The sequence below is a fragment of the Solea senegalensis genome, linkage group LG9 (genome assembly GCF_019176455.1).
Source record: "Solea senegalensis isolate Sse05_10M linkage group LG9, IFAPA_SoseM_1, whole genome shotgun sequence".
Classification (NCBI taxonomy): Eukaryota; Metazoa; Chordata; class Actinopteri; order Pleuronectiformes; family Soleidae; genus Solea; species Solea senegalensis.
In genome coordinates this window covers 17,303,412-17,329,514 of record NC_058029.1, presented here as the reverse complement: position 1 = coordinate 17,329,514, position 26,103 = coordinate 17,303,412, and the positions used below count along the sequence as shown (strand labels likewise).

The 26,103-nt window shown below is 39.9% G+C and overlaps 4 protein-coding genes across 4 annotated transcripts; all 4 read left to right on the top strand.

The window, feature by feature from the left end:
* Positions 1 to 411: 411 nt before the first annotated feature.
* On the top strand, positions 412 to 6,512 carry rbm24b (RNA binding motif protein 24b). Its single transcript, XM_044033235.1, has 4 exons — positions 412 to 1,344; positions 1,579 to 1,702; positions 2,020 to 2,074; positions 4,880 to 6,512. Exons 1-4 carry the CDS (start codon positions 1,174 to 1,176, stop codon positions 5,247 to 5,249), a joined length of 720 nt encoding a protein of 239 aa, XP_043889170.1. The 5' UTR covers positions 412 to 1,173; the 3' UTR covers positions 5,250 to 6,512.
* A 2,218-nt stretch (positions 6,513 to 8,730) lies between these two features.
* Positions 8,731 to 14,462, top strand: grinab (glutamate receptor, ionotropic, N-methyl D-aspartate-associated protein 1b (glutamate binding)). Its single transcript, XM_044035068.1, has 7 exons — positions 8,731 to 8,855; positions 10,514 to 10,861; positions 10,952 to 11,049; positions 12,246 to 12,446; positions 12,616 to 12,744; positions 12,851 to 12,994; positions 13,829 to 14,462. The coding sequence occupies exons 2-7, from the start codon at positions 10,570 to 10,572 to the stop codon at positions 13,976 to 13,978; spliced, it is 1,014 nt and encodes a 337-aa protein (XP_043891003.1). The 5' UTR covers positions 8,731 to 8,855; positions 10,514 to 10,569; the 3' UTR covers positions 13,979 to 14,462.
* A 2,441-nt stretch (positions 14,463 to 16,903) lies between these two features.
* On the top strand, positions 16,904 to 22,113 carry smpd5 (sphingomyelin phosphodiesterase 5). The gene is made up of 8 exons (XM_044033195.1): positions 16,904 to 17,103; positions 19,243 to 20,453; positions 20,596 to 20,671; positions 20,771 to 20,911; positions 21,007 to 21,096; positions 21,191 to 21,254; positions 21,368 to 21,527; positions 21,729 to 22,113. The coding sequence occupies exons 2-8, from the start codon at positions 19,344 to 19,346 to the stop codon at positions 21,831 to 21,833; spliced, it is 1,746 nt and encodes a 581-aa protein (XP_043889130.1). The 5' UTR covers positions 16,904 to 17,103; positions 19,243 to 19,343; the 3' UTR covers positions 21,834 to 22,113.
* A 468-nt stretch (positions 22,114 to 22,581) lies between these two features.
* malsu1 (mitochondrial assembly of ribosomal large subunit 1) lies at positions 22,582 to 24,617 on the top strand. Its single transcript, XM_044033430.1, has 4 exons — positions 22,582 to 23,045; positions 23,763 to 23,938; positions 24,029 to 24,110; positions 24,209 to 24,617. The coding sequence occupies exons 1-4, from the start codon at positions 22,763 to 22,765 to the stop codon at positions 24,361 to 24,363; spliced, it is 696 nt and encodes a 231-aa protein (XP_043889365.1). The 5' UTR covers positions 22,582 to 22,762; the 3' UTR covers positions 24,364 to 24,617.
* The last annotated feature ends 1,486 nt before the right edge of the window (positions 24,618 to 26,103 follow it).

Genomic DNA, 26,103 nt, shown 5'->3' with positions numbered 1-26,103 from the left:
GCACGCACGGGGGGGGGGGCAAAAACAAAAACACTGTAAAACTAAAGTGACCTCTTGGGTGGTAAAACACGGTGACGTGTCCTACTGTGACCTCGAAAACAAAATATTGTCTTTCTAGTGGAGGAAAGTGCTGATGCAGTGCTCTCTAACATGCTATCGCATCTTTGTTTCCTAAGAGTGACCTTCCAAATCAAATCATACAATTGTGCCATTAGGAAGTTCCCCACTGTCCCTACATGACATTGTCCCAAAGTGTGTCCTTAACCCTCTTATGACCCTCATGATATACAGACCGCCTGGATTTATTTTAATTTTCTGGCTGTAGAATTGTCAAAAAATGTTCAATGAGTGAGAGCTTCTGTCCCTTTTTTCCAAGATAACTTTCACTTTCAATATCTGGCAGTTATTCAACCGATTAGCAATCACAGTAGTGAGAAGCTAATACCGTGTTGAAATGTTCAGTAGGTGACCTTATAGGGTGAACTCATGGTTTGGTGCAGGTGCCTTTTTGGCTTAAAACTCATTTAGTGGCCTCTTATGCTCTTCCCAGTGAGAAAACACTACGAGGTAACCTTGCAGAAGGGTGCCCTTTTAATTTTTTGCCCCTGCCCTTCCAAATATCTATGCACGCCACTGTGAAACAGACCAGAACACCAAATTGTGACACTGGCTACACTTTTGTGTGTTTCTTTAATCTCTGTTGACACACCATGCTCCTTTAGTGTCTTCATATAACACATTTCTAACATATAATCCGATTACGCGATGATGGAAATAGTTGAATCTAATGATTTGATGGGATCACACGCTCAGTCCGTGTCGCGCGCACTCAAACTCGGCTTGACCCACGTGGCTTGAACATGACGGATGAGAAGAACGAAGGAAACCGCTTGATTCGCCACTGTTTTGGCAGCTGCGGAGCTCACAGCAGCGTGGAGCTCTGGGTGGAGTCAAGTATCAGAGTCACATTCTGACAACTGGGAAACCTCCCGCGACAGACTAACAGGTGTCCCCCTCCTCCTCCTCCTGCTCCTGCTCCTCTTTCTCCTCAGTCGCATGACCGGTGGACTACACTCTCCACACTCTTCTCTCTGAACCGCACACGTCTCATAGATTCTTTCCTGCTTCAGTCTGACCTTTACAATCTCGCAGGAAACCACTAAATACGCACAAATGATGCACTCGGCGCAGAAAGACACCACCTACACTAAGATCTTTGTAGGAGGTCTTCCTTACCACACCACCGACTCCAGTCTCAGGAAGTATTTCGAAGTGTTTGGAGACATCGAGGAGGCTGTGGTCATCACTGACCGGCAGACGGGCAAATCCAGGGGTTATGGATTCGTACGTATCAAACATTGTTGTAAAGTTGTTGCACACGTGCACAGTCAGAAGGTCAATGGAACGACCGAGGGCTGAAGTGGTAGTTTATTGTGTTGCCAGCTGATGTGTGAGTGTTAAGTAGGATGAGACGTGTTTTAACGCTGTTGTGATTGAGACATGATTTGTGCCAAACTGTGGAGGAAGACGTCTCCATGAGGCAACAGTTTTTAATAACAAATGTGTTGTTTCTCATAGGTGACCATGGCAGACCGGGCCTCTGCTGACCGAGCCTGTAAGGATCCCAACCCCATTATTGATGGGAGGAAAGCCAATGTGAACCTGGCCTACCTGGGGGCCAAGCCGAGGGTCATACAGCCAGGTGAGGACCTCAGGATTGTTATAAAAGTAGAAGAAACTGCTAGAGGAAGTGCTCAAGAGTGTGCACCTCCAAAGTCTAATAACCTCCTTGCATGTTAACCTACATCCCCAGAGAATCCATTGTTAATTTTATTTGACTTATGCTGCTCACAAACAGACAAATGCAGCCTAAAACATAAGCTCCTTAAGACATATCCTCACTTTTATAGCTTTCTTTGGTAATGTTAGTCACTTCACTTTCTTAAAAAGTCAATGTCACTGCATTTAAAAAGAAAAAAACACTTGTTTTTAAACAACGACAATGTGGTTTCATTCCAGGATTTGCATTCGGTGTGCCTCAGATTCACCCAGCATTCATCCAGAGACCTTATGGGTACGTTGAGCTGCAGAATTTCCTTACAAAAAAAAATGTCTGACATGATCTCTCCATAATCTGTGTTTAATTGTCGTAAACATGTGTTCACCATTGCCCCCCCCCACCTGTTTTAATGGTGAATGAGAACATGTGAGTGTTGTGGTATGTGTGCTCCTCTGCTTGGCGTTGACTGAAGGAAGTGAACGTGTGTCCTCAGCCACTGCAGGACTTGACTCCATGTTGTCTGTCTCTCTCTGATCCGACAGGCTCGGTAACGGTTAAAATAGCAGATGAGGGGACATGATGATTTGAGGAATAGCTGAGTCTGCGTTGGGCAGAGCGCTAAAGTGTTACCTGTATACATACGCAAACGCACAGACAATGGTGACTAGATGCATGGAAGTCTTCTGTGGTTTTTGTTTCAGTTTTCCATAGTACATAGATTGGTGTGTGCCTTGTTTTCAGTATGATGTGGTGTTCAGCTTAACTGTGTGCTCATTTTCTACTTGCGGTGGGGGAGTTGGGGTGGGCGTTGCAGGAGGTTTTTTTGTGCAGACTTTTGTGAGTTTTGATAGGATTTGGAGTTGTAACTCTGCAACGGGGGGTTGCCCCCCCCCCCCCTGAGTTTTTAGTTAACATTAAGTTGATCATGTTTTGTTGTCAAATGGGGGCTGATGATCACTCACAGTGTGTTGATTTCAAAGTCCCCTGCAACAAAACAAACACTGGCTTGCATGTGGGAGTTTCTGTTTTCTTACCCATGATGCTGTGTTTTCTTTTATTAACCCATTGCTTTCACCTGTTGCTTACATTTACAGGTACATGATACTGGGCACATTTTTCTTATTAACCAAATTTTTTTTTTTTTTACCTAGCGGCTGATATAAATTGTTAAATACCAATCCATGATTAGAGCTGGATCAAACTTTATTTTAAACAATTGTAAGTAGGTAAGTCAGTCCTTATATATAGACAAAGGTTGACTGCTCTGTATGTTGCAGACAGAGGTCTTAGCTGCCGTACTCTTAGGCAGCAGCTGTCAGCTACAGTGATCTCCATGGCCTCTCAAATTCACATGGAAAATAGGAGTCACTCAGCAGAGCTGTTAATAATGTATGGCACAGGCAGGGCCGCTCGGCTGTGGACAACAGGTGGACTGAGCCTTTTGGTTATATGCTGGGGATTTGCCCATGTGTCCTGGTGATTCACAAAGCACCTTTATTTAGCCTCTCCACTTGCGGGACCACAATATGTGTGTCCCATCTCTTTCAGTAGACATGGCTCCAGTCAGCTGCATCCTTTTTCAAATAAATAAATAAATAAATGAAAGCACTACATGTTGATGGGCTAGGACACCTGTAACGGAGAGCGGCGTCAGACAGTTGACGAGTTCCCTGCCATGTGTTACTGAAGGAGAAGATCAGCTTGTCCTTTAGAGATGACAAGGGGAGCAAAAATAGCATGCTCTCCAGCCTCCCCTGTCAGTCAAGCGTCTGTGTATGTTTGTGTGGGGGGTGCATGTCTGTCAGAGGGGGAGGGGGCGCGTGTGTCCACGGACCGATATAACAGAGTCACACCTGCTCCTCAATATATTTACTGAGAGCGAATTTAACACAAGTTTTAGGTGGGACTACAGTTACCCAGATACCAAAGCTTGTATTTATACCTCGCTCTATATACAGAGCATTTGCTCTTCCAATTGAAAGCCCCAGTGTTGTCATGTAAAGTAAATTAATATCTGTATTTTACATTTGTAGGAACTTTTACTCCGCTACATTTCCTCTAACTATCTTTGTTACTCGTTACTACCAAAAAACAATCAGAAGAAGAAGAGTTGGTAATGGTCTGTATTTATATAGAGCTTTTCTAGTCTTGATGAGCTGCTTTACACTACACTTTTGGCACAAGTGTCTTGCTCAAGGACACATAGAGACGAGCGGGGCCAGGAATTAAACCATGGCTCAATCCTAGCTCTTCACTTTTAATTGAATACTTTAACTTCTAAAACTTCAGTACATTTTATATCAGAAAATTACTTGTGATACTTAAGTGCAGTAAATGTCATGTACTTTAAGGCTAAAGTAATATTATAAAAGTGACTTCAACTTCTACCACAGTCATTTCCTGGTAAGAAGTTATTTTACTCAATGTACTTTATACAAGGCTGTAAATCCCCTTCTTTGTCTTTGAAGGCTTTGAATGCATTTCTTTTTGAAACAGACACAACAAGGCTACTGCACAAGCCAAGTTGTTGAGCAACTGTAAGGTTAACTCGGCAACTACGTCAACAGCACTGCACTTCATGCTCCATTTGCTCCCCACACACAATGGGCTTATTTTTGTTTTCTTTTGTGGCCATATTTGTGTGTGTAAGGACTTATTAACATGTGTGGGCATGCCCGTATGTGTGTTGTTGGTGTTCATGGACAGAGTAATGTCCACTTCTTATCTTAATATGTTGTGGTGGTGTGCGATGAGCTCGCATTTTGTCAAACTTCAGTTTTCAGCGAGACACTGGGTGCAGAGCTGGCCTGTGTCTTCTATTAATGCCTTACTCTATTTCAGATTCAGGTGCTTTTTTTTTACTTATTTATTTTCAATTAAAAGCTGTGCTTGAATTTCCTTGTGGTTTTTGCTGCTTCCTTAACTTTTCATTTGTAGGTAGGGTTTTTCAGTTGTTAATGAATGGATTTGCTGTGTTCTGAGGACTGGATTGACGTATTTGTGGCGCCTGCTTTTCAGTTTTCCAGAGTTTAGTGTCAGCGTTGGATGGATTACCGTTAGTGGCTTTGCTCTGACTCTGCCTGTCTTTGTGTCCTACAGGATCCCTGCCCACCTTGTCTACCCTCAGGCCTTTGTCCAGCCCAGTATGGTGATCCCTCATGTTCAACCCTCCGCTGCTTCAGCAACAGCTGCTGCTGCTGCTGCTGCCACTTCCCCATACCTTGACTATACAGGAGCAACATATGCTCAGTACTCCGCGGCTGCCGCCACTGCAGCTGCTGCTGCAGCTGCTTATGAACAGTATCCATACGCCGCCTCACCTGCGCCTACAAGCTACATGACGACAGCAGGGTATGGATACGCTGTCCAACAGCCGCTGGCCGCTGCTGCCACCCCAGGGGCTGCTGCTGCTGCTGCAGCCTTCAGCCAGTACCAGCCTCAGCAGCTCCAGACAGACCGCATGCAGTGAAAAGCTACAACAACTACCTTTTAAAGGAGGAAAGCAGGGGCAGCCACCTCCTCCCATGAGGCGGTCATAGTTATAAGGATGATTACAGAAGAGGCTGAATGATGGTTATCACAGCAGTCTTTCTACCAAAGAGCCTAAAGAAAATCACCAGAAATTTAGAGAAAAATGGGACATTGCTGTATATTTGTATTCAGGCAATACCAGTATTTTGTCAACGAGTGACTATATATGAATATTTAATATTTATTCAGTTGAGTACTAAGTCAGCAAAGTAATATTTAATGTTAACTGGCATTGACTCACTGGACCTCATGTTGACAAATGTCTTGTAAATATATATATTTCAGTGGAATTTGTATAAAATTCACAATAGCATTAATGTCTTATAATCAGATTTCTTCCCCACTATTTTGAAAATGAAACACTTGCGCACAAATGAGAACGGTGTGTTACCCCGTCATGCTGTTTCCATTCTTTCATAGTCTTGGACCAGTACTTTGTTTGGTAAAGCTATGCACACATTTACAGAGACGTTTTGCTAGGGTTGTTTCTCTTTTTTTAAATAACTGTGTGGAGTGAGATAGATTAGACATCCTCTGACTAGTTTCTTCTATGATGTATTTCCTTGATAGTACATACTGGAGGATGTAATGCTGAAGCACTCAATTTTCTTCCCTTTAAATTGCACCTCAAGTAAACTCAGCAGAAGGGACAGAAACATTGTCTAATGTGAATCTTTCATTTTGAAAAAAAAAAAAGAAATTCATAATGTGCCTTTTAAATTATGCTATTTATGTATTTATTATGGAGCCTTACAGTAAAAAATAAACCCTTTATTTGTGTCCATGTGCTCGTATGTAGAAGCCTACTGTAGAACATTTGCTGCTGCATTTCTCATGATCAATAGCATGTGTCGTTCAAGGATGTTTAAGTGTGCTGTACTGTGTATAAAGAACAAAATATGAGTGGAAAGGAAGCAAACAACTCGGATGCTTTTTGTTTTTTGTAGCATTAATGTCAAAAATATATCCTTCCTTCTTTAATGTCACTTTTTATACTTGACCAGCCTGATAAAGGACAATGTTACAACTGTTTTAACTTTTTAGACTTTTTTTTTTCTTTTTTCTTTCTACATTTGATGTCAACTGACATTGAATGTCTTCTCATGCAAGGGCATCACCCAATTCTCCTTTCGATTTATAATGCATGACTCCAAATAATGCAAACATTTAATTTGTGAAATAAAAGGATAATAAATCTCAACTTTTCTTTATTGTGTTTTCTATGTGATGGGTGAAATGTGTCACATAATGATCACCATTGTTAAGATAATAGAACATAACTGTTACCGATAATGAAATGATGCATAACCGCTTGAGCTATCTGATTGGGTTTGATTTGACTGAAGAAAAAGAGGTAACAGATGTTAGAGTTTACAATAGGGAACCAAATCAGTTGTTAGATTAGTGCCACTGCCATTTAAACTACAACCATTTCCCAGCACGATGGTCACATAACCAGATTTTCCTGTCTCATGTTTCATGTTTCAAAACAAAAATAGACACTCAGCAGGCAAAGGCATGTGTCCTGAAAGAGAAAAGAGTCACCATGACTAGTGACCTCTGCAAATCAATGAAAGCTGCAAATGTTGCTCTGGACTTTGATGCTTCTGCTTAAATTAAAAGTTAATGTTGATGTTTGAAGTATGAAGTACTTCACGCTGTAGTTCCAGACTACTGAGTAAGGAATGTCCCTTTCCTCATGTTACACTGCATATTGACTAAAGGAAAAAAAATAACCCATGTCAATCCTTGTCAAATACATAATATGATAAGTTAAGGACATTAATTAAAAACTGCCAAAATTACATTTGTGGCCGAGTAGATCTAAGCAGTTGAATTACCCACTAATTTCCGGGACCATTGGAGACCCTAATGTCCAACTTCCTGTGTTCATCATCATCAGATGTTATGATCCACTTAATTTGATAATTTGACCGGAGCCAGGCAAAGGTCTCGTCATCATAAATGACAAGTATATACAATGAGTATATAATACAAAACTATGTCACTTATTAAGTGACCTTGAGTACAACAGACAGGCAGTTACAGGACATGACAGACCTGGTTGGGCGCCCGATAGCTGTGTCACAGCAAATAAATGTACATACTCCCTTTCTGCCTTATGTGTATATACATAATATGCATTAAAAGTTGACTTATTTATCAAACATACAGTATATCTCTTGTTGATGTCAGGTGTGTTACAAAAATGGTCGTAAAATGGTCAGAAATCTTCTTGTTATCGTGATTTATGTATGTTAATTGACTGCAACAGTGTGTTATTTTGTAAAAACTGGGTCCTCATATATGAAGTTTGGTAAACTCTGAGTTACATTGTAACCAAGATGGCTTGGTCTAGTTTAACAGTGGTGTCCCCCTGACACCTGCTGGTTCCCGAGGGTCACTCTTTCATGGTAAAGACCCTTTGTGCTTATAGGAGGCCATTTTAAAAAAAATGTAATGACTGAACTGTCACAATGTTATTTCAAGACAAAATTCTTTAATCAAAATTAATACGCAGATATCTATTATTTGATGATACACTCTATGGACAAAAGTCAAAACGCCTGGCCATGACACCAACAGGGACTTTACTGACATATAGAGTACTTTAATATGGAGCTATAACAGCTTCCACACTTTGTTTTTGAAGTGTTCTTATTAGTATTTGTGCCCATGAGGTCAGACACTGAGAATCTCTGTTCCAGTTCATCCCAAAGGTGCTTGATTAGGGCTGAATTCAATACAGAACAGGTATGGCCAAATACTTGTTTCCATATTTTGTAGATACTTACAATAAAGGCATTCATTTCTGTTACTTCAGTTTGAAATAATGGTGTTTTGACAAGTTAAAACTTTTACCATAAATTCCCCCCACCCCCCTCTAACCTTTCCTTTCAATTATTCATTCATCTGGAGCCAACAGTGGGTGCCATGAGTGGCAGTGATGCATTCACGTACTACACATATTGTTGTAACTACGGCTTCCCTACGCCACTTCTCCACCAAAAAATATGTACTGGTTCTATTATGCTTGTCGTAAAAACGAATGTGAATGATGGACCTAAATGAAAGCTTTAATACTGTCTAAATTTATTTTGGCATTTATATTTACATTTAAGTGCGAATAACGTGGATAGCGTGGATTATGTGGATAGCTTACAGGGTGAAAGTGCGTCGTTCAGCGAAATCTTAATCACATTTGGTGGGTAAAGTGTTGATAGTGTTAATAAAGACGTGCTCCATCACACACGACACTAATGTCTTATCATAAAACGACAAGTAGGGAGTAAATACGCGTTAGTTCAGCGTATGCAGTGTGACTAGGCCGCGACCCTGAACGCAGCACCGCATTCCGCAGCCTGAGAGCTGAGAGGAAGAGGAGGAGAATGAGAGAGAGAGAGAAAGAGAAAGAGAGAGAGGGGAGAGGGGGAGAGCGGTTTCCTGGCATTCGAACACAAAACACATTATCCGAGTGTGTGCGACAACCTGCTGAAACAAAAATACACAAATTAAGAGGAATATCGCGCGTGGATTCAACAACGTGAGTAACATTTGGAGACTTCATTTGTCACAAAGATGCTGGTTTTTGTTACATTTTTGTATTGGACTATTGTTATTGTTTGGCTAACGAACACCAGTGTCCTTACGATATTAAAAAAAGGGCTTTGTAAATGTGTTTCTACATATTTGTGAGTAATCATTTGTGATTGAACACCTCAGTGTGAAAATGTTAATCTTGTGGCCTAAATGGTCGTTTTCCTGGCTGAAAGTGACATTCGTGGCCTAAATGAATCTCGTGAGTTTCGGGGGGGAACCTCTGGGAAATTGAAATCAATAACCAGTTCATGTTGACACTGGGGATCGAGTGAAACAGCAATATTAGGCTAGCATCAAGGACATTCTTGTAATGTAAGGTCTGTTTATGGAGGAGAAAACAGAACTAGAGAGAGTTTATGTTCAGGTGGAGATAAGAAGTGTAACCAATGACCGAAAGGAATTTCCCTTCCCGTCAAACACACTTCCTTTTCATAGAGGACATTTTGACACGACATGATGCAACAGTAAACGGTGTAAACACTGGGTCCTTGACAAAGTGGATGTTGATATTTGCCAAACCATATCTATGGATGTGAGTTTTATTTTTCCAAATTAAATGTTTCCATTCAATCATCAGTTTAAATACACATTAGTTGATTTTTTGCTTTGCTTGTTTTATACTTTTTCTGGTAAGATGTTGTATTATCCTACGTACATAAATATTAATTGAAAATGAAGCTATTGAAAGTCATTAATGTCATCAGGAAACCTGGACCTTACTTACCGTCACGAGCAAAATTAAGTTATGAGGTTGCTGTGGTTTATGGTAGAAAACAGAAAAATAAAACACGTGGAAATGTTTTGTTTTTTAAATGTACCAGTAGGGCTGAAGAATAAATTGCTTTCAAATAAAAATTGCGTTTTGAAATAAGACATAATAATTCTTCAATTTGTGATTGTTCTATCTTCTGTGAAAACGCATACTCATCCTTGCAATAGGATACAGTTGTACAACATTGGATGATGTCATATGATAATGAGTGCTGCATCACATTAAAATGTGATGCTATAAAGTGAATACTGAATTGAATCTTACAATGAATTATATATACATATCAATTCACAGTTGCAAAACCCAAAATTTTTAGTCATCATGTGACCTCTTAGGCTGCCTTCACACCAGCCCTTCTTAATCAAATTAGTTTGTTTTCTTGGAACGTCCAGTTTCATTTTTGGAGGTGTGAATGCGCAACCGAATTCTGATCCGCACCAAAGAAGCGAACTCTGGTCTGCCTAAAAACATAGGTCTCGGTTCGCTTCATCTGAACCAAATGCAGGAAGCCAACTACAAAGCAGGGCATTGTGGGTAAACACAACCAAAACATACACGCGTGTAGAACGATAGCTGGGAGAAATGGCTGAGCCCGTTGTTCCAGTGTATATGTGTAGTATGTTCGGCATAAAACAAAAATAAAAACCCAAGACTGATAGGATTTGATGCGGCTCCATATTTTGCTCTTTTGTGGTGGAAACAGAAGTTGTCCTGCATTAACCAACAGATGAGTGACCTTTCTTGTTCATTGTTATGTTATTCAAAAGGTTTGGTTATGTTTCACTAAAGTGCAATAGTGCGATGACTTTTTTTATATAACTGTTTTTCAGAACTGTTCCCATCATACTCTGCTTCAGTTGATCTCTGTCAACTATCCAAGCGAGAGATGAACACAGAGAAGCCTGGATGGACCCCCATCCAAGGGGAACCCTCTCCTCCCTATCCCACAGGGCAGCCAGCGTTTCCTCCTGCGTATGACATGAGCATGCCAGACTCTAACCAGTTTGGAAGCCCTGCTGCTGGAGGCCTCCCTTTCCCTCCACCAACTGCATTTGGACCTGCTGTCGCTGGTGGTTTTGGGATGGGCCCAAATTCTCAAGGTGGCATAGGATATGGTGTCAATCCAGCTCCTTTACCTTATTTCCCACCAGTTCATGGCTTGGGTGACAACTTAAATGGTCAGTATTACTAACATTGTGGCATTTTTTAAATGTGATTTGCAGAATAATTTAATCCTTTTTTTTTTTTTATGGTTGGTATTATTTCAGATGCCTGCAGCCAGGAGGACCCACCCCCCTTCGACGAGAACCAAGACTTTGATTTTGGATTAGACAACAAGACCATAAGACGAGCGTTTATTCGAAAGGTGAGGTGACAGAGGTTTGAGGGGGAAAAGGTAGAATCATACATACAGCATATAAAACATTGCAGCAAGACCCGGGTTCATGACCCAGTCAAACAAGGGCCTCTCTGCATGGAGTTTACATGTTCTTCCTGTGTGCATGGGTTTTCTCTTGGTTCTCTGGTTTCCTCCCACAGTCCAAAAACATGCAGCTTTGGGGATTAGGCAAATTGGACACTCTAAATTGAGCGTAGGTGTGAGTGTGAGAGTGGATGGTTGTCAGCTGAGATTGGCACCATCTCTCCTGCGACCCTCATGTGGAGGATTAAGCAGTGGAAGATGAAGGGATGGATAGATGAATATATAAGTCATCACAGGGTTCTATCTATGGTCTGTTAAGACCTATTATTAACATCCACTCTGACCGATGTGATCATATGTGGACAGCTCTAAGGTACACGTGTGACGGCACCAAATGTGTCCTAAATACATCCTCCTGAGATCTGATCTCAAAAACCTAGTTCGGAAGTGGTTTGAGAACACATGTGGCCCCATTCCTGAGCATTCATAAAGGCAATTCATACTTGGGAGGATGGATGAGCGACTACCTTCTCAGATGATGTCTTCTGACCAGTATTTTCATAGTAAATTGAATAATTTATTTTTTTAACGTTAGCTGATGCCCATAACTTAATGTATCTGTACCCATGACTACAATATTAAAATTTTGACAGCAGACATCTTTACTGTCAATCTAAAGTAAATGTGACCCAGATCTGATCACATGTGGTCACAGGAAACATCCAGAACACATCTTAATACCAGATGTGAACGGATGTATTCATGGCACTGTACAATTAGGATTATATCTCTTAGGATGGATGTTAACACCAGGTCTGAATGGAGCTGCCTCTGACATAAAGATCCCCTTAGTCCCTGTTTTAGTTTGCATTTAGATATGGGTTCCTATCTTTTACATGTTATTACATGTCATTTAGCAGATGCTTTTATCCAAAGCGACTTACAATGTAATTGAATACAATCAGCCAGGGGTGGAGTCAAACTTGCGACCATTGCGACCATTGCGACCATGATGTTCGCATACAGGGTACCGGTCTTAACCACTGAGCCACTCCACCCCTATCTCAAATGTATGTCCTGAAAAACAATAACTTTTATTTTGATAAAAAGTAATAATAATAATTCACTGTTTATTCCAGGTGTTCTTGTTGCTAACTGCTCAGCTGGCAGTGACGTTCGCCTTTGTGGCAGTTTTCACCTTTGTGGAAGAAGTCAAGAAGTTTGTCCTGGTGAACATGTGGACCTACTTTGTGTCCTATGGTGTGTTCTTTGCGTCCGTCTGTGCGATCAGTTGCTGTGGAAGCTTGTGCCGTAGACATCCTTGGAACCTGGTTGCATTGGTAAGGCTGCTCACACTTTGTTTTTCCAAAATGGAGAGAAGGATTTAAAGTTTAGCAACTGCAGTGCTATCTGATCTGGACTGTTTCTGTCTTAAGAAATACAATTCTTAACATTCTCTCACTTAAACATGTGCAGCAGTGCTGATATATATTTCCTTCTTCTATTCAGTCCATCCTGACTCTCAGTCTGTCCTACATGGTGGGAATGATTGCCAGCTTCCATGATACGGACTCAGTAATAATGGCAGTGGGCATCACGGCAGTCGTGTGCTTCACAGTGGTCGTGTTCTCTTTGCAGGTTTGTGTCTGTCAGTCCGTGCTTCTCATATAGATGTCATGTACATACATGTACCACACTTTGATATTGAGGTAACTTCTGTGTCTCTCTTTGTTTCCTCCCACAGACCAAGTACGACTTCACTTCCTGTTACGGCGTGCTGTTTGTCTGTTTGACTGTAATGTTCTTCTTCGGCATCCTCTGCATTTTCCTGCGGGACAGAATACTGCACATCGTGTACGCTGGACTGGGAGCGTTGCTCTTCACCTGTGTAAGTTCAAAGTCTTTCCTCCCGATTTTGCTGATAATGGTAATAAGAAGTGAGTGGTTGATTGTAGGGAGTATGTGATTGTGGATGACGACGTCACCACTGCTGCATCTGTGGTTTCATTTCTGTCTAAAAGTCTTGGATAATGTTATCAACGTACACAATGTAAGTTCACATAAACAAATTTAAAAAAAATAGTAAACCCAGGTTCAGGGCAGACCTTTTTATAGTAGGCTATTCTGTTACACATTATATTAAATATATTATTAAATAAAAATGCATAGACACCAAAAAGAGATTTTTGTTTGCAAAAAAGCTGAAAAAAACAGGACACATAGCAGCAAAAAGAGAAAAGAAAAGATCGGACAGAGATAAAGCTCACATTTTTCAAATGTGGCATCATGTAACAAAAAATCTTCCAATCTTGATTTTACAATCAAAACAGATCTTCTTAAATATATATATTATCAAAATGCAAAATATGCTCTTTTATTTTGTCACATGAAAGCAATATTTGCAGGAAATGCCTTTGTAATCCAAAACCATAAATAAACCATAAATGTGAGGAATCTATAAAAAAGAGTTGACTTTAGTTTTCATTTCAGCTACTTTCTACCTTAGAAACAACTCACACTGTTGGCTTTGAGATCACTTTTGCACAATTTAGAGAATAGTATTTCCCAAAATAGTACCACACATTTCTATTCTTCTGACTGAAATTGAGATTCCTTAATGCAGACCAAGCAACATGGTTAAAAGTCTGACATCATTATTGTTTTCTTCATTTGTTGACTGTAAACATGGTTTGAGCCATTGTGAATTTCCTCTGTGTTTCAGTTCCTGGCCGTTGACACACAGATGCTGCTTGGCAACAAGGAGCTGTCCCTGAGTCCAGAAGAATATGTCTTTGCTGCTCTTAGCCTGTACACAGATATTGTCTACATCTTCCTCTATATCCTTTCTATCATTGGAAAAATAAAGGGCTGATCATGAGATTTTTTTTTTCTTGTTATGTTGATCACATAGATTTATTTGCTTCACTCTGTGGAAATATACATTTTTCTGATAGTATGGAGTTTTTATGTTGTAGGTTGAGGTTGTTTTTGTACCTGTGGTACAAGCATTTATCTTGGTTTGGAAAATTGTTTCTAGTACCATATGAAAATTGACCAAAATAGTCACTATTCACACTTCACTTACTCCCCCCAGAGCATTTCTCTGTGTCACAGTTTGATCAGTTATGATGGGAATGTATCTTTCTGCTTGTAAGTTATGTTTTCACTCATTCCAACTTAAGGACTTCTTCCTTGGATGAAGACCCAGGAATGTAGTTTTAATGTGAGAAAAAAGATAGTTTGTGACCCTTGAGTCTGGATTGTTTTTATCTCTTTTTTATATTCAGGGTCCAGAAATGTGCAGATTGTTGTCAAACAACTTTGTTAAGTGTAAAGAATAAATTTTTATAACTATGGTTATTTGCAAAACGCCTTGTCTCTTTTGTATGAATTGAAATCATTGTGTTAGAATCACATCCTAATGTTATTCTGATTCTGATTCTGCTCTGTTTTGTGTTTTTATTCAACTCCCTCTTTGGTACAGAAATGTTGAGCACTTGGGGATCAGTTCTTGAAATGAGCCTCTCAATTGTGGAAATGGGCAGAGGGTTGTTCTTCGCCAGTAGATGGCAGTAAGGGTGCATTTCAGAGCTGCAAGAGCACTGACAAAGAAACAGGAATAATTCACTGACAAAAGTAAAGTTAAAGAAACATTCTAATACCTGAGCCTTATTTTGTTGGACAGATTATTGTAAACACTGGGACAAGCAAAATACACAATCTCATTTGTGGCAGCCATTCCCTTACTTGAAATGCTGTGATTTAAATTATTAAACTCATCTACAGCGGGCAACAGCCTTTGCACCTCTCTAGGTGGAAAACAAAGCTTGTCATAAGTAGTCCATAATAATGCATCCACATAATCCTTAAACATAACACTTGGCAAAAACATATTATTTTACAATAATCAGAAGCTTAATTGTAAAACACATTTAAAAAACCCAAAACATACTTAATTGCTTCATTTTTTTAAATTCTGTCTATTAATGCACAACACACCTGCAGTACCTTTCTGTCCCACCAGGAGACCACAACTCACTGAATGACATGGTTTAAAATGGGATTAAAAGATCATAAAGACAGTGAGAAGGGAGACAGCATTGAACCTTATCAGAAGAGGTGTCAAACCCCCTGCCCGTGGGTCACTTGTGTATATTATGATAACATTTTAACAAACATTTTTGTTAACATTTTTCACAAAATGTTGGATGTTTTTCCACTTTAATGGCCCCCTCCTGGCCAGACTTAACACTCAGTGGCCCCCCAGGTCATTTAAGTGTGTGGTGTAGTATCCACTCTGTGATAATGATGAAGAATAACACCCACCACTACTAAATCTGTGCCAGATCACCTGTGATGAGAAACTGGTATCAAACCAGATTCAAACATAAACAGGTCTCTCATTCCATTCTATTCTCATTCCACGTAGCCACAACTGAGAGAGTCCGACTGTCAAGCTGATTATACTCCTAAATTCAAGTTAGAAGTTGATCAATTTTGATTATTTCTTTGCAGTTGTTGAGAGACAGCAAACAGCACCAGAAAAAAATAGCTGCTGCTTCCTGCTTCTGGAATATGCCTGAGACAAATTAGAGGCCTATTTTAACTGGTAAATTAGAGTCTATTCAGATCTACAATCATGTGCCATCCTTAAAAGTAAACATGGATACATGTCATGATACATTTTGTGATGACACACTTTGTGTGTAGAGAAACCACACATAAAGTCACAGTCACATATTTGCTTATTGACTTTGTAAGAATGCAAGCTGAACCTGAACTGTCAACTTTCCTGTTTCTCACACTCCCACACTCTACACTTTACTAACCAATATGCCATGCCATTTTAGGTGAATATGTTGTTTAATCAGTGAAAGAATGAATCAAGCACACTGTGGATCGTGACATGCAGTTTCTCAAAGGCATATCCTGCAATTATATTAAACTCACCTTTAGTTTCAATTAAGGCTAAACAAGATGTGGGTTTCACTTCAGATGTGTCTGGAACCAGTCTATCAATGGCTTTTGTTTAGGATCTATTCTGTCAAAGATTCATTCAATATAGGAAGATTGTTAAATAACATTAGTTTAGCCTAGAAGTACATGAATTGCTTGCATAATAATTTGATAGAAATAACAGAATAAGGAAGGGATATGGTTTTAATTCTCAACAATATTGTCTTCTGCTGTTTCTGTTGGTGAAGAGTTTCCACAGGTCTCCACTCATAACATCCTGTTGATTTGGAGAAATGTCTATAACTTGTTATAAGTTCTCAGTAAATTAAACCACTCACGTGGGTGTGGTGACGCACAAGGAGCACTTTAATGTCTGTCTCAAAACAAAGGACTTACCAACACTCCTTACAGCACCTCCTTTCATCAGTAGTTCATAATGTCAGGAAATTGATACTGTGCTCACGACTCCATGCGTTTAAACCACTGCTTTACTTGAATTGATTGTTTGTAATAAGTTTCTAGTATTTGTGATAGTCATTAAGACGTGTGCTACTACTCACTCAGGTCAGTTTCACCTGGTTAAATAAATGAATTACTTTAAATTATAATGTTGCAGGCATGTAGTACTCTGCATACAATATTTATATTTAAGTGTAATGCAACTGAAAGTAGTTTAACAATTCAGTGTGCTCAAAAACTGACCAGAGGTAGTCAACTCATCTCAGAAACAAGATATATAATATGATATTCAGGATGGTAAGATAAGATCTTATCGAATGTCACTTGAAGTGGCCCCAGGTAAGGACACGTGATAGGCGGGCCTGAAACCATGACAACGCCATTAGGGTGTGGCTTAATAATACCACTGTGATGAGCGGTAGAAAGCTAGGAGGACCTGTGTAATTGACCTCTTTATTGTTAACATTGTTGAATGTATTTGGTGTTTGACGCGTGACAAATGTAATAAAACAAGGACATTAGCAGACATTAGTCCGCTGCATGTGCTCTTCAGACGGAATGTGCCGGCAGTTTCATCCTGAGGTAAGACCATTAAAGGCTGAGTGTTTTTAGCTAGCTACACAACTCGGCAGGTGACGGCTCTCATCTGTGAGAACTCACACGCAACGTTCGCAGACTCGTCACTTACCATGTGCTGCTGTGATGCTGCAACGTGTCACTGCCACACACCATCGTTTCTTGCGGGGTTGAAAAGTGTCTCGTTTGCTTATTTGAAAATGTTAGCGTTAGCTTACCTGCTCACGGGCGCTCAGAAAGCGACTCCACCGCTAAAGTCTACCTGTATGAGTGAGTGAGTGTCCACTGAACAAACACCGGGACACAGATGGTCCGTTTTCTTTGATTACTGTAAGATTATATAATGGTACGAGTTCTAGTAGCCTGATATGAATGGGGTCTTTGTGATGATAATACGTTTTTTGTGGGTTTACAACTTCCTGTTTGCGAGTCAAATTGATAATCACGTTTATTGCCAGGCAACGTTTACACATTACTATGAATTTGCTCTGTTCAGTGGTGCGCATATAGAGAGAGACAGATAAATAACATGAAGAAAATAAACTAGAAAAGAGTAAGAGAAAGATTTATTTACTACAGAGTGAATATAATTAACAAAAGTCATTAGTAGTGCAACACTGTCAGAAAGAGGATAACAAACGTAGTGCAATATGAAAACTATAATCTGTCAGGCAGAGAGTAACAATTGTCAGTCCATCAAAAGAGAAATTAGGACACTTATGCAGCAGTTTATGGGGTCAGAGGTGACAGACAGAGGAGAGTTATGGCACATGATTGCAGCCAATCACCTTCTCTTCTTGTTGAAGAAATCAGCTGTAGAGGGGAAAAAATGTTTTTGTGTCAGGGGGAGCAACACAAATCGATTGTGTCGAGGGTAAGAGGGGTCAGCTGCAATCTTACCTGCACATCTCAGCACGTCTGGAGGCGTGCAGGTCCCAGAGACTGCAACAATCACCTTCACAGCAAAGCGAATAATACGCTGCAGTCTGGTCTTGGCCTTAGCTTTCAATGTCAGAGCTCAGTGTCTACAGTGGGATGAAGAGTTCAGGATGACACACTGATGTTCCGAACTTGTTGACCAACTTTTTATTGATTTTTGTCACATAAAGTAGTCCTATACAGTGTAGTAACATTAAGAAGAATTCTTATTAATGGCAACAGCAGAAGAAAATGAATTAAATGTATTGCCTTGCAAAATTAAAAAAAATTAAAAAATTAAACATCACCAAACAGACACACAACATGAATGAATCAATGAATACTGTATATATATATATATATATATATATATATATATATATATGTATATGTATATGTATATATATATGTATATGTATATATATATGTATATGTATATATATATATATGTGAAAGAAATTCACTTTGCATGAGATTACATTTCCTAGGTGTTTTTTCCTATCAACATCCATATTTATGCAAGATACTGTCATATGGATTAGATTCTGAAATTATTCAGCCCCTCAGGATCCTCAGGAGAGCGCCACTGGAATATAGTCTGATTAGCAGTAATGAGACCTGCTAATATTATCTTCTTGAGGACTTGAGGTCTGTTGCATTGGGATTGGGGGTACCACAATATTTCTTGTACATGTAGGTATGTACTAAATTTTTAGCAGTGGTATTCAGACAACTTCAGACAAATTCATATCATTGTATTACAAATTACGAATGTATTCACTGAAAAATGATCATTACAATATTAGATAAATATTTGTATGTATTTATTTACCGTTGACACACCCAAGGGCACGGCGCAATCAACATTTGAAACACACAGGTGTGGTGTTTGGGCTTTTCCTTGCAGCTTTGTCTGTCAGTGGTTTGCAAGACTGTGCGGATGGTGACAGCTGGATCATGTGCCATTTACACTATGTGTTTCAATTTGCCTCCTTTACATTATGTTGTATTGCTCAAGGTTATAGTAAGCCAGATGGATCTTCACACCACATCTGACCATATTACATACATGTCAGCACAGTTTTCAGTGGCTTCATTTTTTCCCACAATGGCGTGTTATAACATGAGTTCAGAGTCACTTTGGAATCAGGTTCTGTAAATGTGTATGTGGGGAGAACAGAGGCATGTAATGACATGTTTTTCTTTCTTCTATCTTTCCTATTCCAGCAGTGAAGCCCATGACAACAAGTCGATCCACAGGAATGAGGCAAGAGCAGGAATTCCCAATGTTGTTCATTGTGACTGCTGTATAGAGAAGGGGCAGAGGCATGGCCTTGCAGGTCTCTCCCTTTAGTAACTGCTTTGTTGCCGGGGTCCATGCTGTGGGGTGGGCATTCATCGTGCCTTGTTTCTGGTTTCTTGATCGCCTCCTTGCTGTGTGCAAGACCACCACCCTTGAGAAAACGCAGAGCCTGGAGCAGGAATGTTATCTCCACCCCCTCAAGGTCTTTTTTGGATCTATCACCTTCTTTATTCTTTTTCTCATAACAGCCCCCTTGGCCTTCCTGGGCCTTCTGTTATGGGCTCCTCTGCAGGCCTGCCGCAGACCCTTTTACTACCACAAAGAGGCACCATCCTCACCAGAGCAGGAAACGCATAAGGGCTTTGAGCTGGAAGGAAAGGCATCATTTGGCTTTGCCACAGCCAATCTGTGTCTTTTGCCCGACAGCCTGGCTCGCTTTAACAACCTCGGGCACACACAGCATAGGGCAACTGCCATTGCTCAGCGCATTGTGGAGGGCGTGCGTCGACCTCATATCCGCATCTTTGTTGATTCCCCAAGCAGCTGTGGTACACGCAGCCCCTCGAGCACCACACTCCCTATAACTAACTCCTCTACATATGGGGCTACAGATAGACAGGCCCCAGCCCCCGTAAATCCACATTCAGAGGAAGGACATACTTCTGTCCCAAAGTCTGATAATCATGTTGTCTGTGTGCCCTGTGATGATACGGAAAAACCCTTAACTGAGTCTTCACTCCTCAATTCCAACCAGAATTCTAACCAACAGGATCAAACAGGTCATCGTAGCGCCCCCCGAGCTTTGCTCTCACAGGGTCTGCTCCAGCAGGACGATGTTCCCTGGGAGGTGTCGTCAATGTTTCCAGCCAATGTGGATATACTGTGCCTGGAGGAAGTGTTTGATAAGAGGGCAGCACAGAAACTTACCAAAGTACTAAGACCCATGTATGGACACATACTGTATGACATTGGTGTGTATGCCTGCCAGCCACCATGCAGATGTACTGCTTTTAAGTTCTTCAACAGTGGTCTGTTCCTGGCCAGCCGTTTTCCTGTGCTCGATGCTCAGTACCACTGGTTTCCAAACAGTCGTGGGGAAGACGCACTGGCTGCCAAGGGCCTTCTTTCTGCAAAGGTATTTTTCTTCATATTATGTATTGAGCCACTATCAAGCATTGTCTTTGTCCTCTTAGGTTTTGTAGAATTTGGGTAAATTAGGCTGACTTAAAAAAAAAAATTATTGTTAAAATGGTGAATGATGTTTTTGATATTTTAAGGTGCTAATTGGTCAGAATAAGAAACAGAAGCAAGTGGTTGGATATTTTAACTGCACGCACCTTCATGCACCTGAAGGCAAGTCACGTCTTCTGATTCGTTCTACACGGCTTAACGGAATATTTCACTAACATTTTCTCAGAAGACAACTTGTTTATGATATCTCTTTCTTATCAGGTGAGGGGGAAGTTCGCTGTGAGCAGCTGAACATGGTAACCAAGTGGATTGGTGATTTTCAAGCTGCCAGTAGAGAGCCTGACGAGGAGGTGGTTTTTGATGTGCTTTGCGGCGATTTTAATTTTGACAACTGCTCACCTGGTGTGTTTGTGTCTCTGACAAGTTAAGACAATGTAAATATTTCCTTGGAAGCCTCGTCACCACAAATACTTATATATGTTTATTTGTTTGTATAGATGACACCTTGGAACAGAATCATTGTCTCTTTGAGGAGTACAGAGATCCTTGCAGGGCAGGGCCAGGAAAAGAGAAGCCCTGGGTCATTGGTTTGTTGCATTTCAACCCATTTATCTCCAGTAAATGTTACATACTGATATTATCTGTTTTCATTCCAAGTATTGCAATTGTTTTCTTTCAAAGGTACTCTACTGGAGCAGCCTACATTATATGAAGATGACGTAAATACTCCAGAGAATCTGCAAAGGTACACTTAGTTTTGTTGTCTTGTGCATTAATGTGATGTAAACTGTATTTCTCATGCAGTTTATGGTGTTAAATGACATGAAAACCTGGCCTATCTTCTCTCTGTCTTTATAGAACGTTGGAAAGTGAAGCGCTGAGAAAGCAGTACATCTCCCCACCTGTTCCTACAGAGGGCTGTGCATTGGTTTACCCTGAGACTGGCCAGCCTTGGGTCGGACGTCGGATCGACTATATGCTGTACCGTGAAAGCTCCATTTCAGAACACTGCCGAACAGTACGTGTCCCTGTGTGTTTTTCTTACACCGCCTGTTTCTGTCCTCCTCTTTTTATTTATTTTTGTCTTTGATAAGATAATAAGATAATTATCTTTATTTTTTAGTCCCACAATCAGTCAGTTCGTGGATGCAAAATGTATGCATAAATAATCATCCACTAAATAATAAGGCATCATGGAACTCTTTTTGTCTCCATCTAGGAAATTGAGGAAGTGACCTTTATAACCCAGCTGGCTGGCCTCACAGACCACATCCCTGTGGGCTTGAGACTGAATGTAATAATGGACCCTGACTGTGATGATTAATCAGGACTGATGTGAACAAAGCTTCACATTCAAACAAAGGGAACAATATGTACACAATGTACTTTGCTCTGTTCAGTTCAATTGTTTACACACTAGTAAATTTACTGACCAATAACATTATGCCTTAGGTGAAATCTATATGGGTTTGATTGGAAATTTATAATGTATCCAATTTTATGCATTAGTTTTTCTTATGCCAGAGGTATTGCTTTTGTAAAACAACACAATTTGTACATCAATTTGTTGTCCTATATAATTAAAGAATTCATTTTACACTGCTTTTATTTTGTCATCGAGGTGCATAATTTGATCTGTGTCAGTCAGTTACAATTACACAGCAGAATAGGCCATTGAAACAACACAGTTAGTAAACTCAGTCATATTTGTGTTTTTTCACAAAAAAACTAACAATTTTATATCTTTAAGTTTACATCCTTGCATTAGAGTACAAGTTAATATTTTTGATGGTATGTCGTGTGATAATGCTCCATCTTGTTTTAATGTATAACAGAAAATATTTAAATTTATTAACAAGAATATTTAAAAATGATTGCAAATTAAATTAAACAAGATCATTAGCAACATTGCAAATAAACTGCTGCTCATTGCGATCATTTAAATAGCAGAATACACAAGCAATGACGTATGTAAAAAAAATAAAAAAAAGTACTCTCACTTTCAGATTTTTGACGCAAAATGCAATTTCCGGCCTTGTAAAAAGCAGTATTCTCTCATACTTTCGGATTCCGGAGTTCATTAGCGTTTGTGACCGGTAGGCTGTGCTCTTCACGTATGTCTGACTGGACCAGACACCAACAAAGAAGCCGTATGAGCTAATCAAAAGCCAAGGACCAGAGTTACTTCCTGTTTTTAGCTTAGCTTTACCTTCAGGAGACGCCGAGCTGCGTTATCATTGACGAGTTTAAATCATGAGTGTATTTAACAGCTGTAAGAAAGTGGTGTCGACAGTATTTAAAGGGAGCGTTTCACGTAGAAACACCGGTGTTTTTAGAGGCGTTTGTTCGATTAACCGACACCAATGTCATAATCTGCGTTTGCCTCGACATTTGACACTGACTTCAGCCTCATGTCTGCAGCGGCCTCACGTTTTCACCTGTCATGTAGACTCAAGAAGATTTTATTCAGAAGTGTTCGGTGAAAGGCAAGAGGAGTCACCTGAGACGGACAGCCACAGCACATCCCACTGTCAAAGTAAGCTATTTAGTTCTGAAGTCGCGAGTCGATCAATCAATGAAGTACCAAGGGTTCTATGAATATATATATATTATATATATTTATCATATATTGTGATTATTTTTCAAATATAACAATCCTTTTGTTGAAAATAAGTAAACAATCAATTGATGAAATACTATGACTTCGATTAAAGTCACAAAACAACAACATATTAATACAAATAATGAGTATTGTTGCAGCTATGGTTGCTTTTAATAGTTGATAATCTGTGTTGCTTTGTTAGGTGTTGACTGTTTCAACAGTGTGTGGAAAAACACTCTTGTGTCTAGACACTGCTGAGCCACACTCAATGCTTAGATTTACATCCATCATCTACCGCTTTATCCTCCACATGAGGGTCATGAGGGCGCTGGTGCCAATCCCAGCTGACATAGGGTGAAAGGCAGGGGTACACCATGGACAGGTCACCAGTCCATCACAGGGCCACATGGGGACAAACAATCATCCACTCTCACACCTACAGTCAATTTAGAGTGTCCAATTTGAATAATCCTCAAATCTGCATGGTTTTGGACTGTGGGAGGAAACTGGAGAACCCAGAGAAAACCCACACACACACACACACACACAGGGAGAACATGCAAACTCCATGCAGAAAGGTCTGACTGGGTCGTGAACCCTGGTCTGCTTAAATATTGTCATACCAAATGTTTTTCTTTTTGTTTCCTTTAGAACCCTCAAACTCTTTCACTCTGGATGTGCTGGTGTCTCTGTTGCGTCAGGAAAATGCCGTGGACATGTGTGTGATCAAAGTTCCGGACCAGATCAAATATGCCGAGTACTTCATTGTCGTCAGTGGTGTTTCGCCGAGACACCTCCGTGCAATGGCACTTTATGCCATCAAAGTGGTAACTTAAATAGTAAAAATAATTATCTCACTGGATTTGCATGTGTCTAAACTGTTTTGTAAATTCACACAAGTTATTCTTTTCTTACAGTACAAGTTTCTGAAGAAAGACGGAGATCCAAATGTGAGGATAGAAGGGAAGGAGGCAGATGACTGGATGTGCATTGACTTTGGTATATAAAAGCCAGATATTCTATACATATCAATTTGTTCACGTGAACAGGTGTTAGTTAAAATAATTATTATTAATAACTGTTTGTCTTTACCTCAGGTAAAATAGTTGTTCACTTCATGCTGCCAGAGACCAGAGACGAGTATGAACTGGAGAAACTCTGGACTCTCCGCAATTATGACGAGCAGCTGAGGAGCATCCCCGCTGAAAAGCTTCCAGAAGACTTCATCTATGATGTCGACGTCACCAAGTGACAACACAACACAAATCATCCAGGACTTTGCCAATTAATGTAAATTTTGGAATCATTCTGTTCCTATTCCTGAGAGGAGAAACACTTTAACTTTGAGGATTTTGACATGTATTCCACATAATTTGACCTTCAGAGGTTATCATATCTGTAAGTTAAGTTGCATGTTTTTAAGCCTGCTGCTAAAAAGTGGTTAAACATTTTGATGTTCAAAAATAAATAGTTTTCTACTGTTGTAGATCCTTTTGAAATTCTCAATATTTTGGGTTTTTACTAAGCCTTGTTTACGTAAGTGTTCAGATATATTAGTAGGAAACACTATTGGAAAGACATGTAAAAGTATAAGTTTTACAAATTCTAGTAGGAAAATCTACACAGAAAGTGCATACAAATACATAAAATACATGCCTCTAAAAACTCTAGAAAAGGAAATATTCAAATAAACCCTCAGAATGAGCTGGGGGACACATGTGCTTCAAATGAATGTACAATTTAAGGGCCACATGTGGCCTGTAGGCTGCGAGGTCTCAAACTCTATTTTCAGGGGGATTTTCCAAAAGAGCACCAAAATGAGCCACTCCAGTTCATGCTTCGTGTTACTCAAAGAGCTTTTATATTCTGTTACTGCAGAGTCTTAGTAATCCAATCTATCTATGTTGTCATTTTACTAAATCACAATGAAATGTGCTGATTACAAAGTACACACAGGACCCTTAAAACTACCACGCAAGTGACCATTCTGTGTCACTGGATTGCTGTAAGTCCTGCTGGATGAGAACATTAACTAAATGTAAAAATCTAACGAAGACACAGATGCCTGCACAGAGCTTGACGACCTGATAATGAATCTCAGCAGCTTCACATAATGGAGTTTACAGCAATACAAAGTTGGCAATTCTCAAAGAATACATAGACCCCTTTTGCCCCAAACTGTATGAAAGCAACTGTTTTCTGGTGGATAAGTCATTTGGCACAGTGGGAAAACTGAAATGAAAGACCCAAGCTGTTTCTGTGGCTAATGTTGTGATTCACATTTTCCCAACAGTCATTGATGTTCAGATTTATATTATTTAATATTTTCCATATAGTATAAATCACAATGCTTTACTTGTGTGCATTCAATCATATGATTTATGTTGCGCTGAGAATGGATGTGCTGTCCAATGAGTGTACAGCTGGCTAGGAATAAAACATTTATTTCTGATATCCCTCAACCCCCAGAATATAGAATATTAGAATATCCAGTGTGAGTACTATTGAACCAACAACACACTTGAAATGACAAATTCCAGTTCATGAGATCTGGTGAAAGAAATGCAGGGTCCACTGCATGTTGTGAGATGAGTGCATGAGCGAGAAATCGCTTGAATCTAATCACTTCTGCAAAAACACCTGCAGTCCACGAAATGAATGCTCAGTGCTGCTGCCACCCTGTGGTACTGACTAGATGCAGTAGAAAGAAAGATTTATTTTAATCAGTGCAATCATGGATGAACACTTATCAGATTAGTATCTTTTTAATCACATTAAATGACTGACTTTTTAAACAAAGATTCAGTCCTCTGCACTGACGGTGTTCTAGTTTTTATTTACACAAAAAAGGGTAATTATATCAGCCTGTGTCCTGCAGGTGGGCCGATGCTTAACAACTGTCACGGGTTTTGTGTTGGTGGTGGGCCTTTATGAAGAGTAGAATCAGACATGACACCTTAAGGACACTGTGTGATTTCACCACCTGGCCCTC

What these genes read in the sequence shown, in the direction of transcription:
- grinab (XM_044035068.1), top strand. Translation starts at nt 10,570, where the DNA reads ATGAACACAGAGAAGCCTGGATGGACCCCCATCCAAGGGGAACCCTCT. An exon ending in CTTGGGTGACAACTTAAATG is followed by an intron (nt 10,862 to 10,951) that starts GTCAGTATTACT and finishes GTATTATTTCAG; the next exon opens with ATGCCTGCAGCCAGGAGGAC. An exon ending in CTTGGAACCTGGTTGCATTG is followed by an intron (nt 12,447 to 12,615) that starts GTAAGGCTGCTC and finishes TCTTCTATTCAG; the next exon opens with TCCATCCTGACTCTCAGTCT.
- malsu1 (XM_044033430.1), top strand. Translation starts at nt 22,763, where the DNA reads ATGAGTGTATTTAACAGCTGTAAGAAAGTGGTGTCGACAGTATTTAAA. An exon ending in CACTTTATGCCATCAAAGTG is followed by an intron (nt 23,939 to 24,028) that starts GTAACTTAAATA and finishes CTTTTCTTACAG; the next exon opens with TACAAGTTTCTGAAGAAAGA. An exon ending in CTGGATGTGCATTGACTTTG is followed by an intron (nt 24,111 to 24,208) that starts GTATATAAAAGC and finishes TCTTTACCTCAG; the next exon opens with GTAAAATAGTTGTTCACTTC.
- rbm24b (XM_044033235.1), top strand. Translation starts at nt 1,174, where the DNA reads ATGATGCACTCGGCGCAGAAAGACACCACCTACACTAAGATCTTTGTA. An exon ending in AATCCAGGGGTTATGGATTC is followed by an intron (nt 1,345 to 1,578) that starts GTACGTATCAAA and finishes TGTTTCTCATAG; the next exon opens with GTGACCATGGCAGACCGGGC. An exon ending in TTCATCCAGAGACCTTATGG is followed by an intron (nt 2,075 to 4,879) that starts GTACGTTGAGCT and finishes TGTGTCCTACAG; the next exon opens with GATCCCTGCCCACCTTGTCT.
- smpd5 (XM_044033195.1), top strand. Translation starts at nt 19,344, where the DNA reads ATGGCCTTGCAGGTCTCTCCCTTTAGTAACTGCTTTGTTGCCGGGGTC. An exon ending in AGAGAAGCCCTGGGTCATTG is followed by an intron (nt 21,097 to 21,190) that starts GTTTGTTGCATT and finishes TTTCTTTCAAAG; the next exon opens with GTACTCTACTGGAGCAGCCT. An exon ending in ACTCCAGAGAATCTGCAAAG is followed by an intron (nt 21,255 to 21,367) that starts GTACACTTAGTT and finishes CTGTCTTTATAG; the next exon opens with AACGTTGGAAAGTGAAGCGC.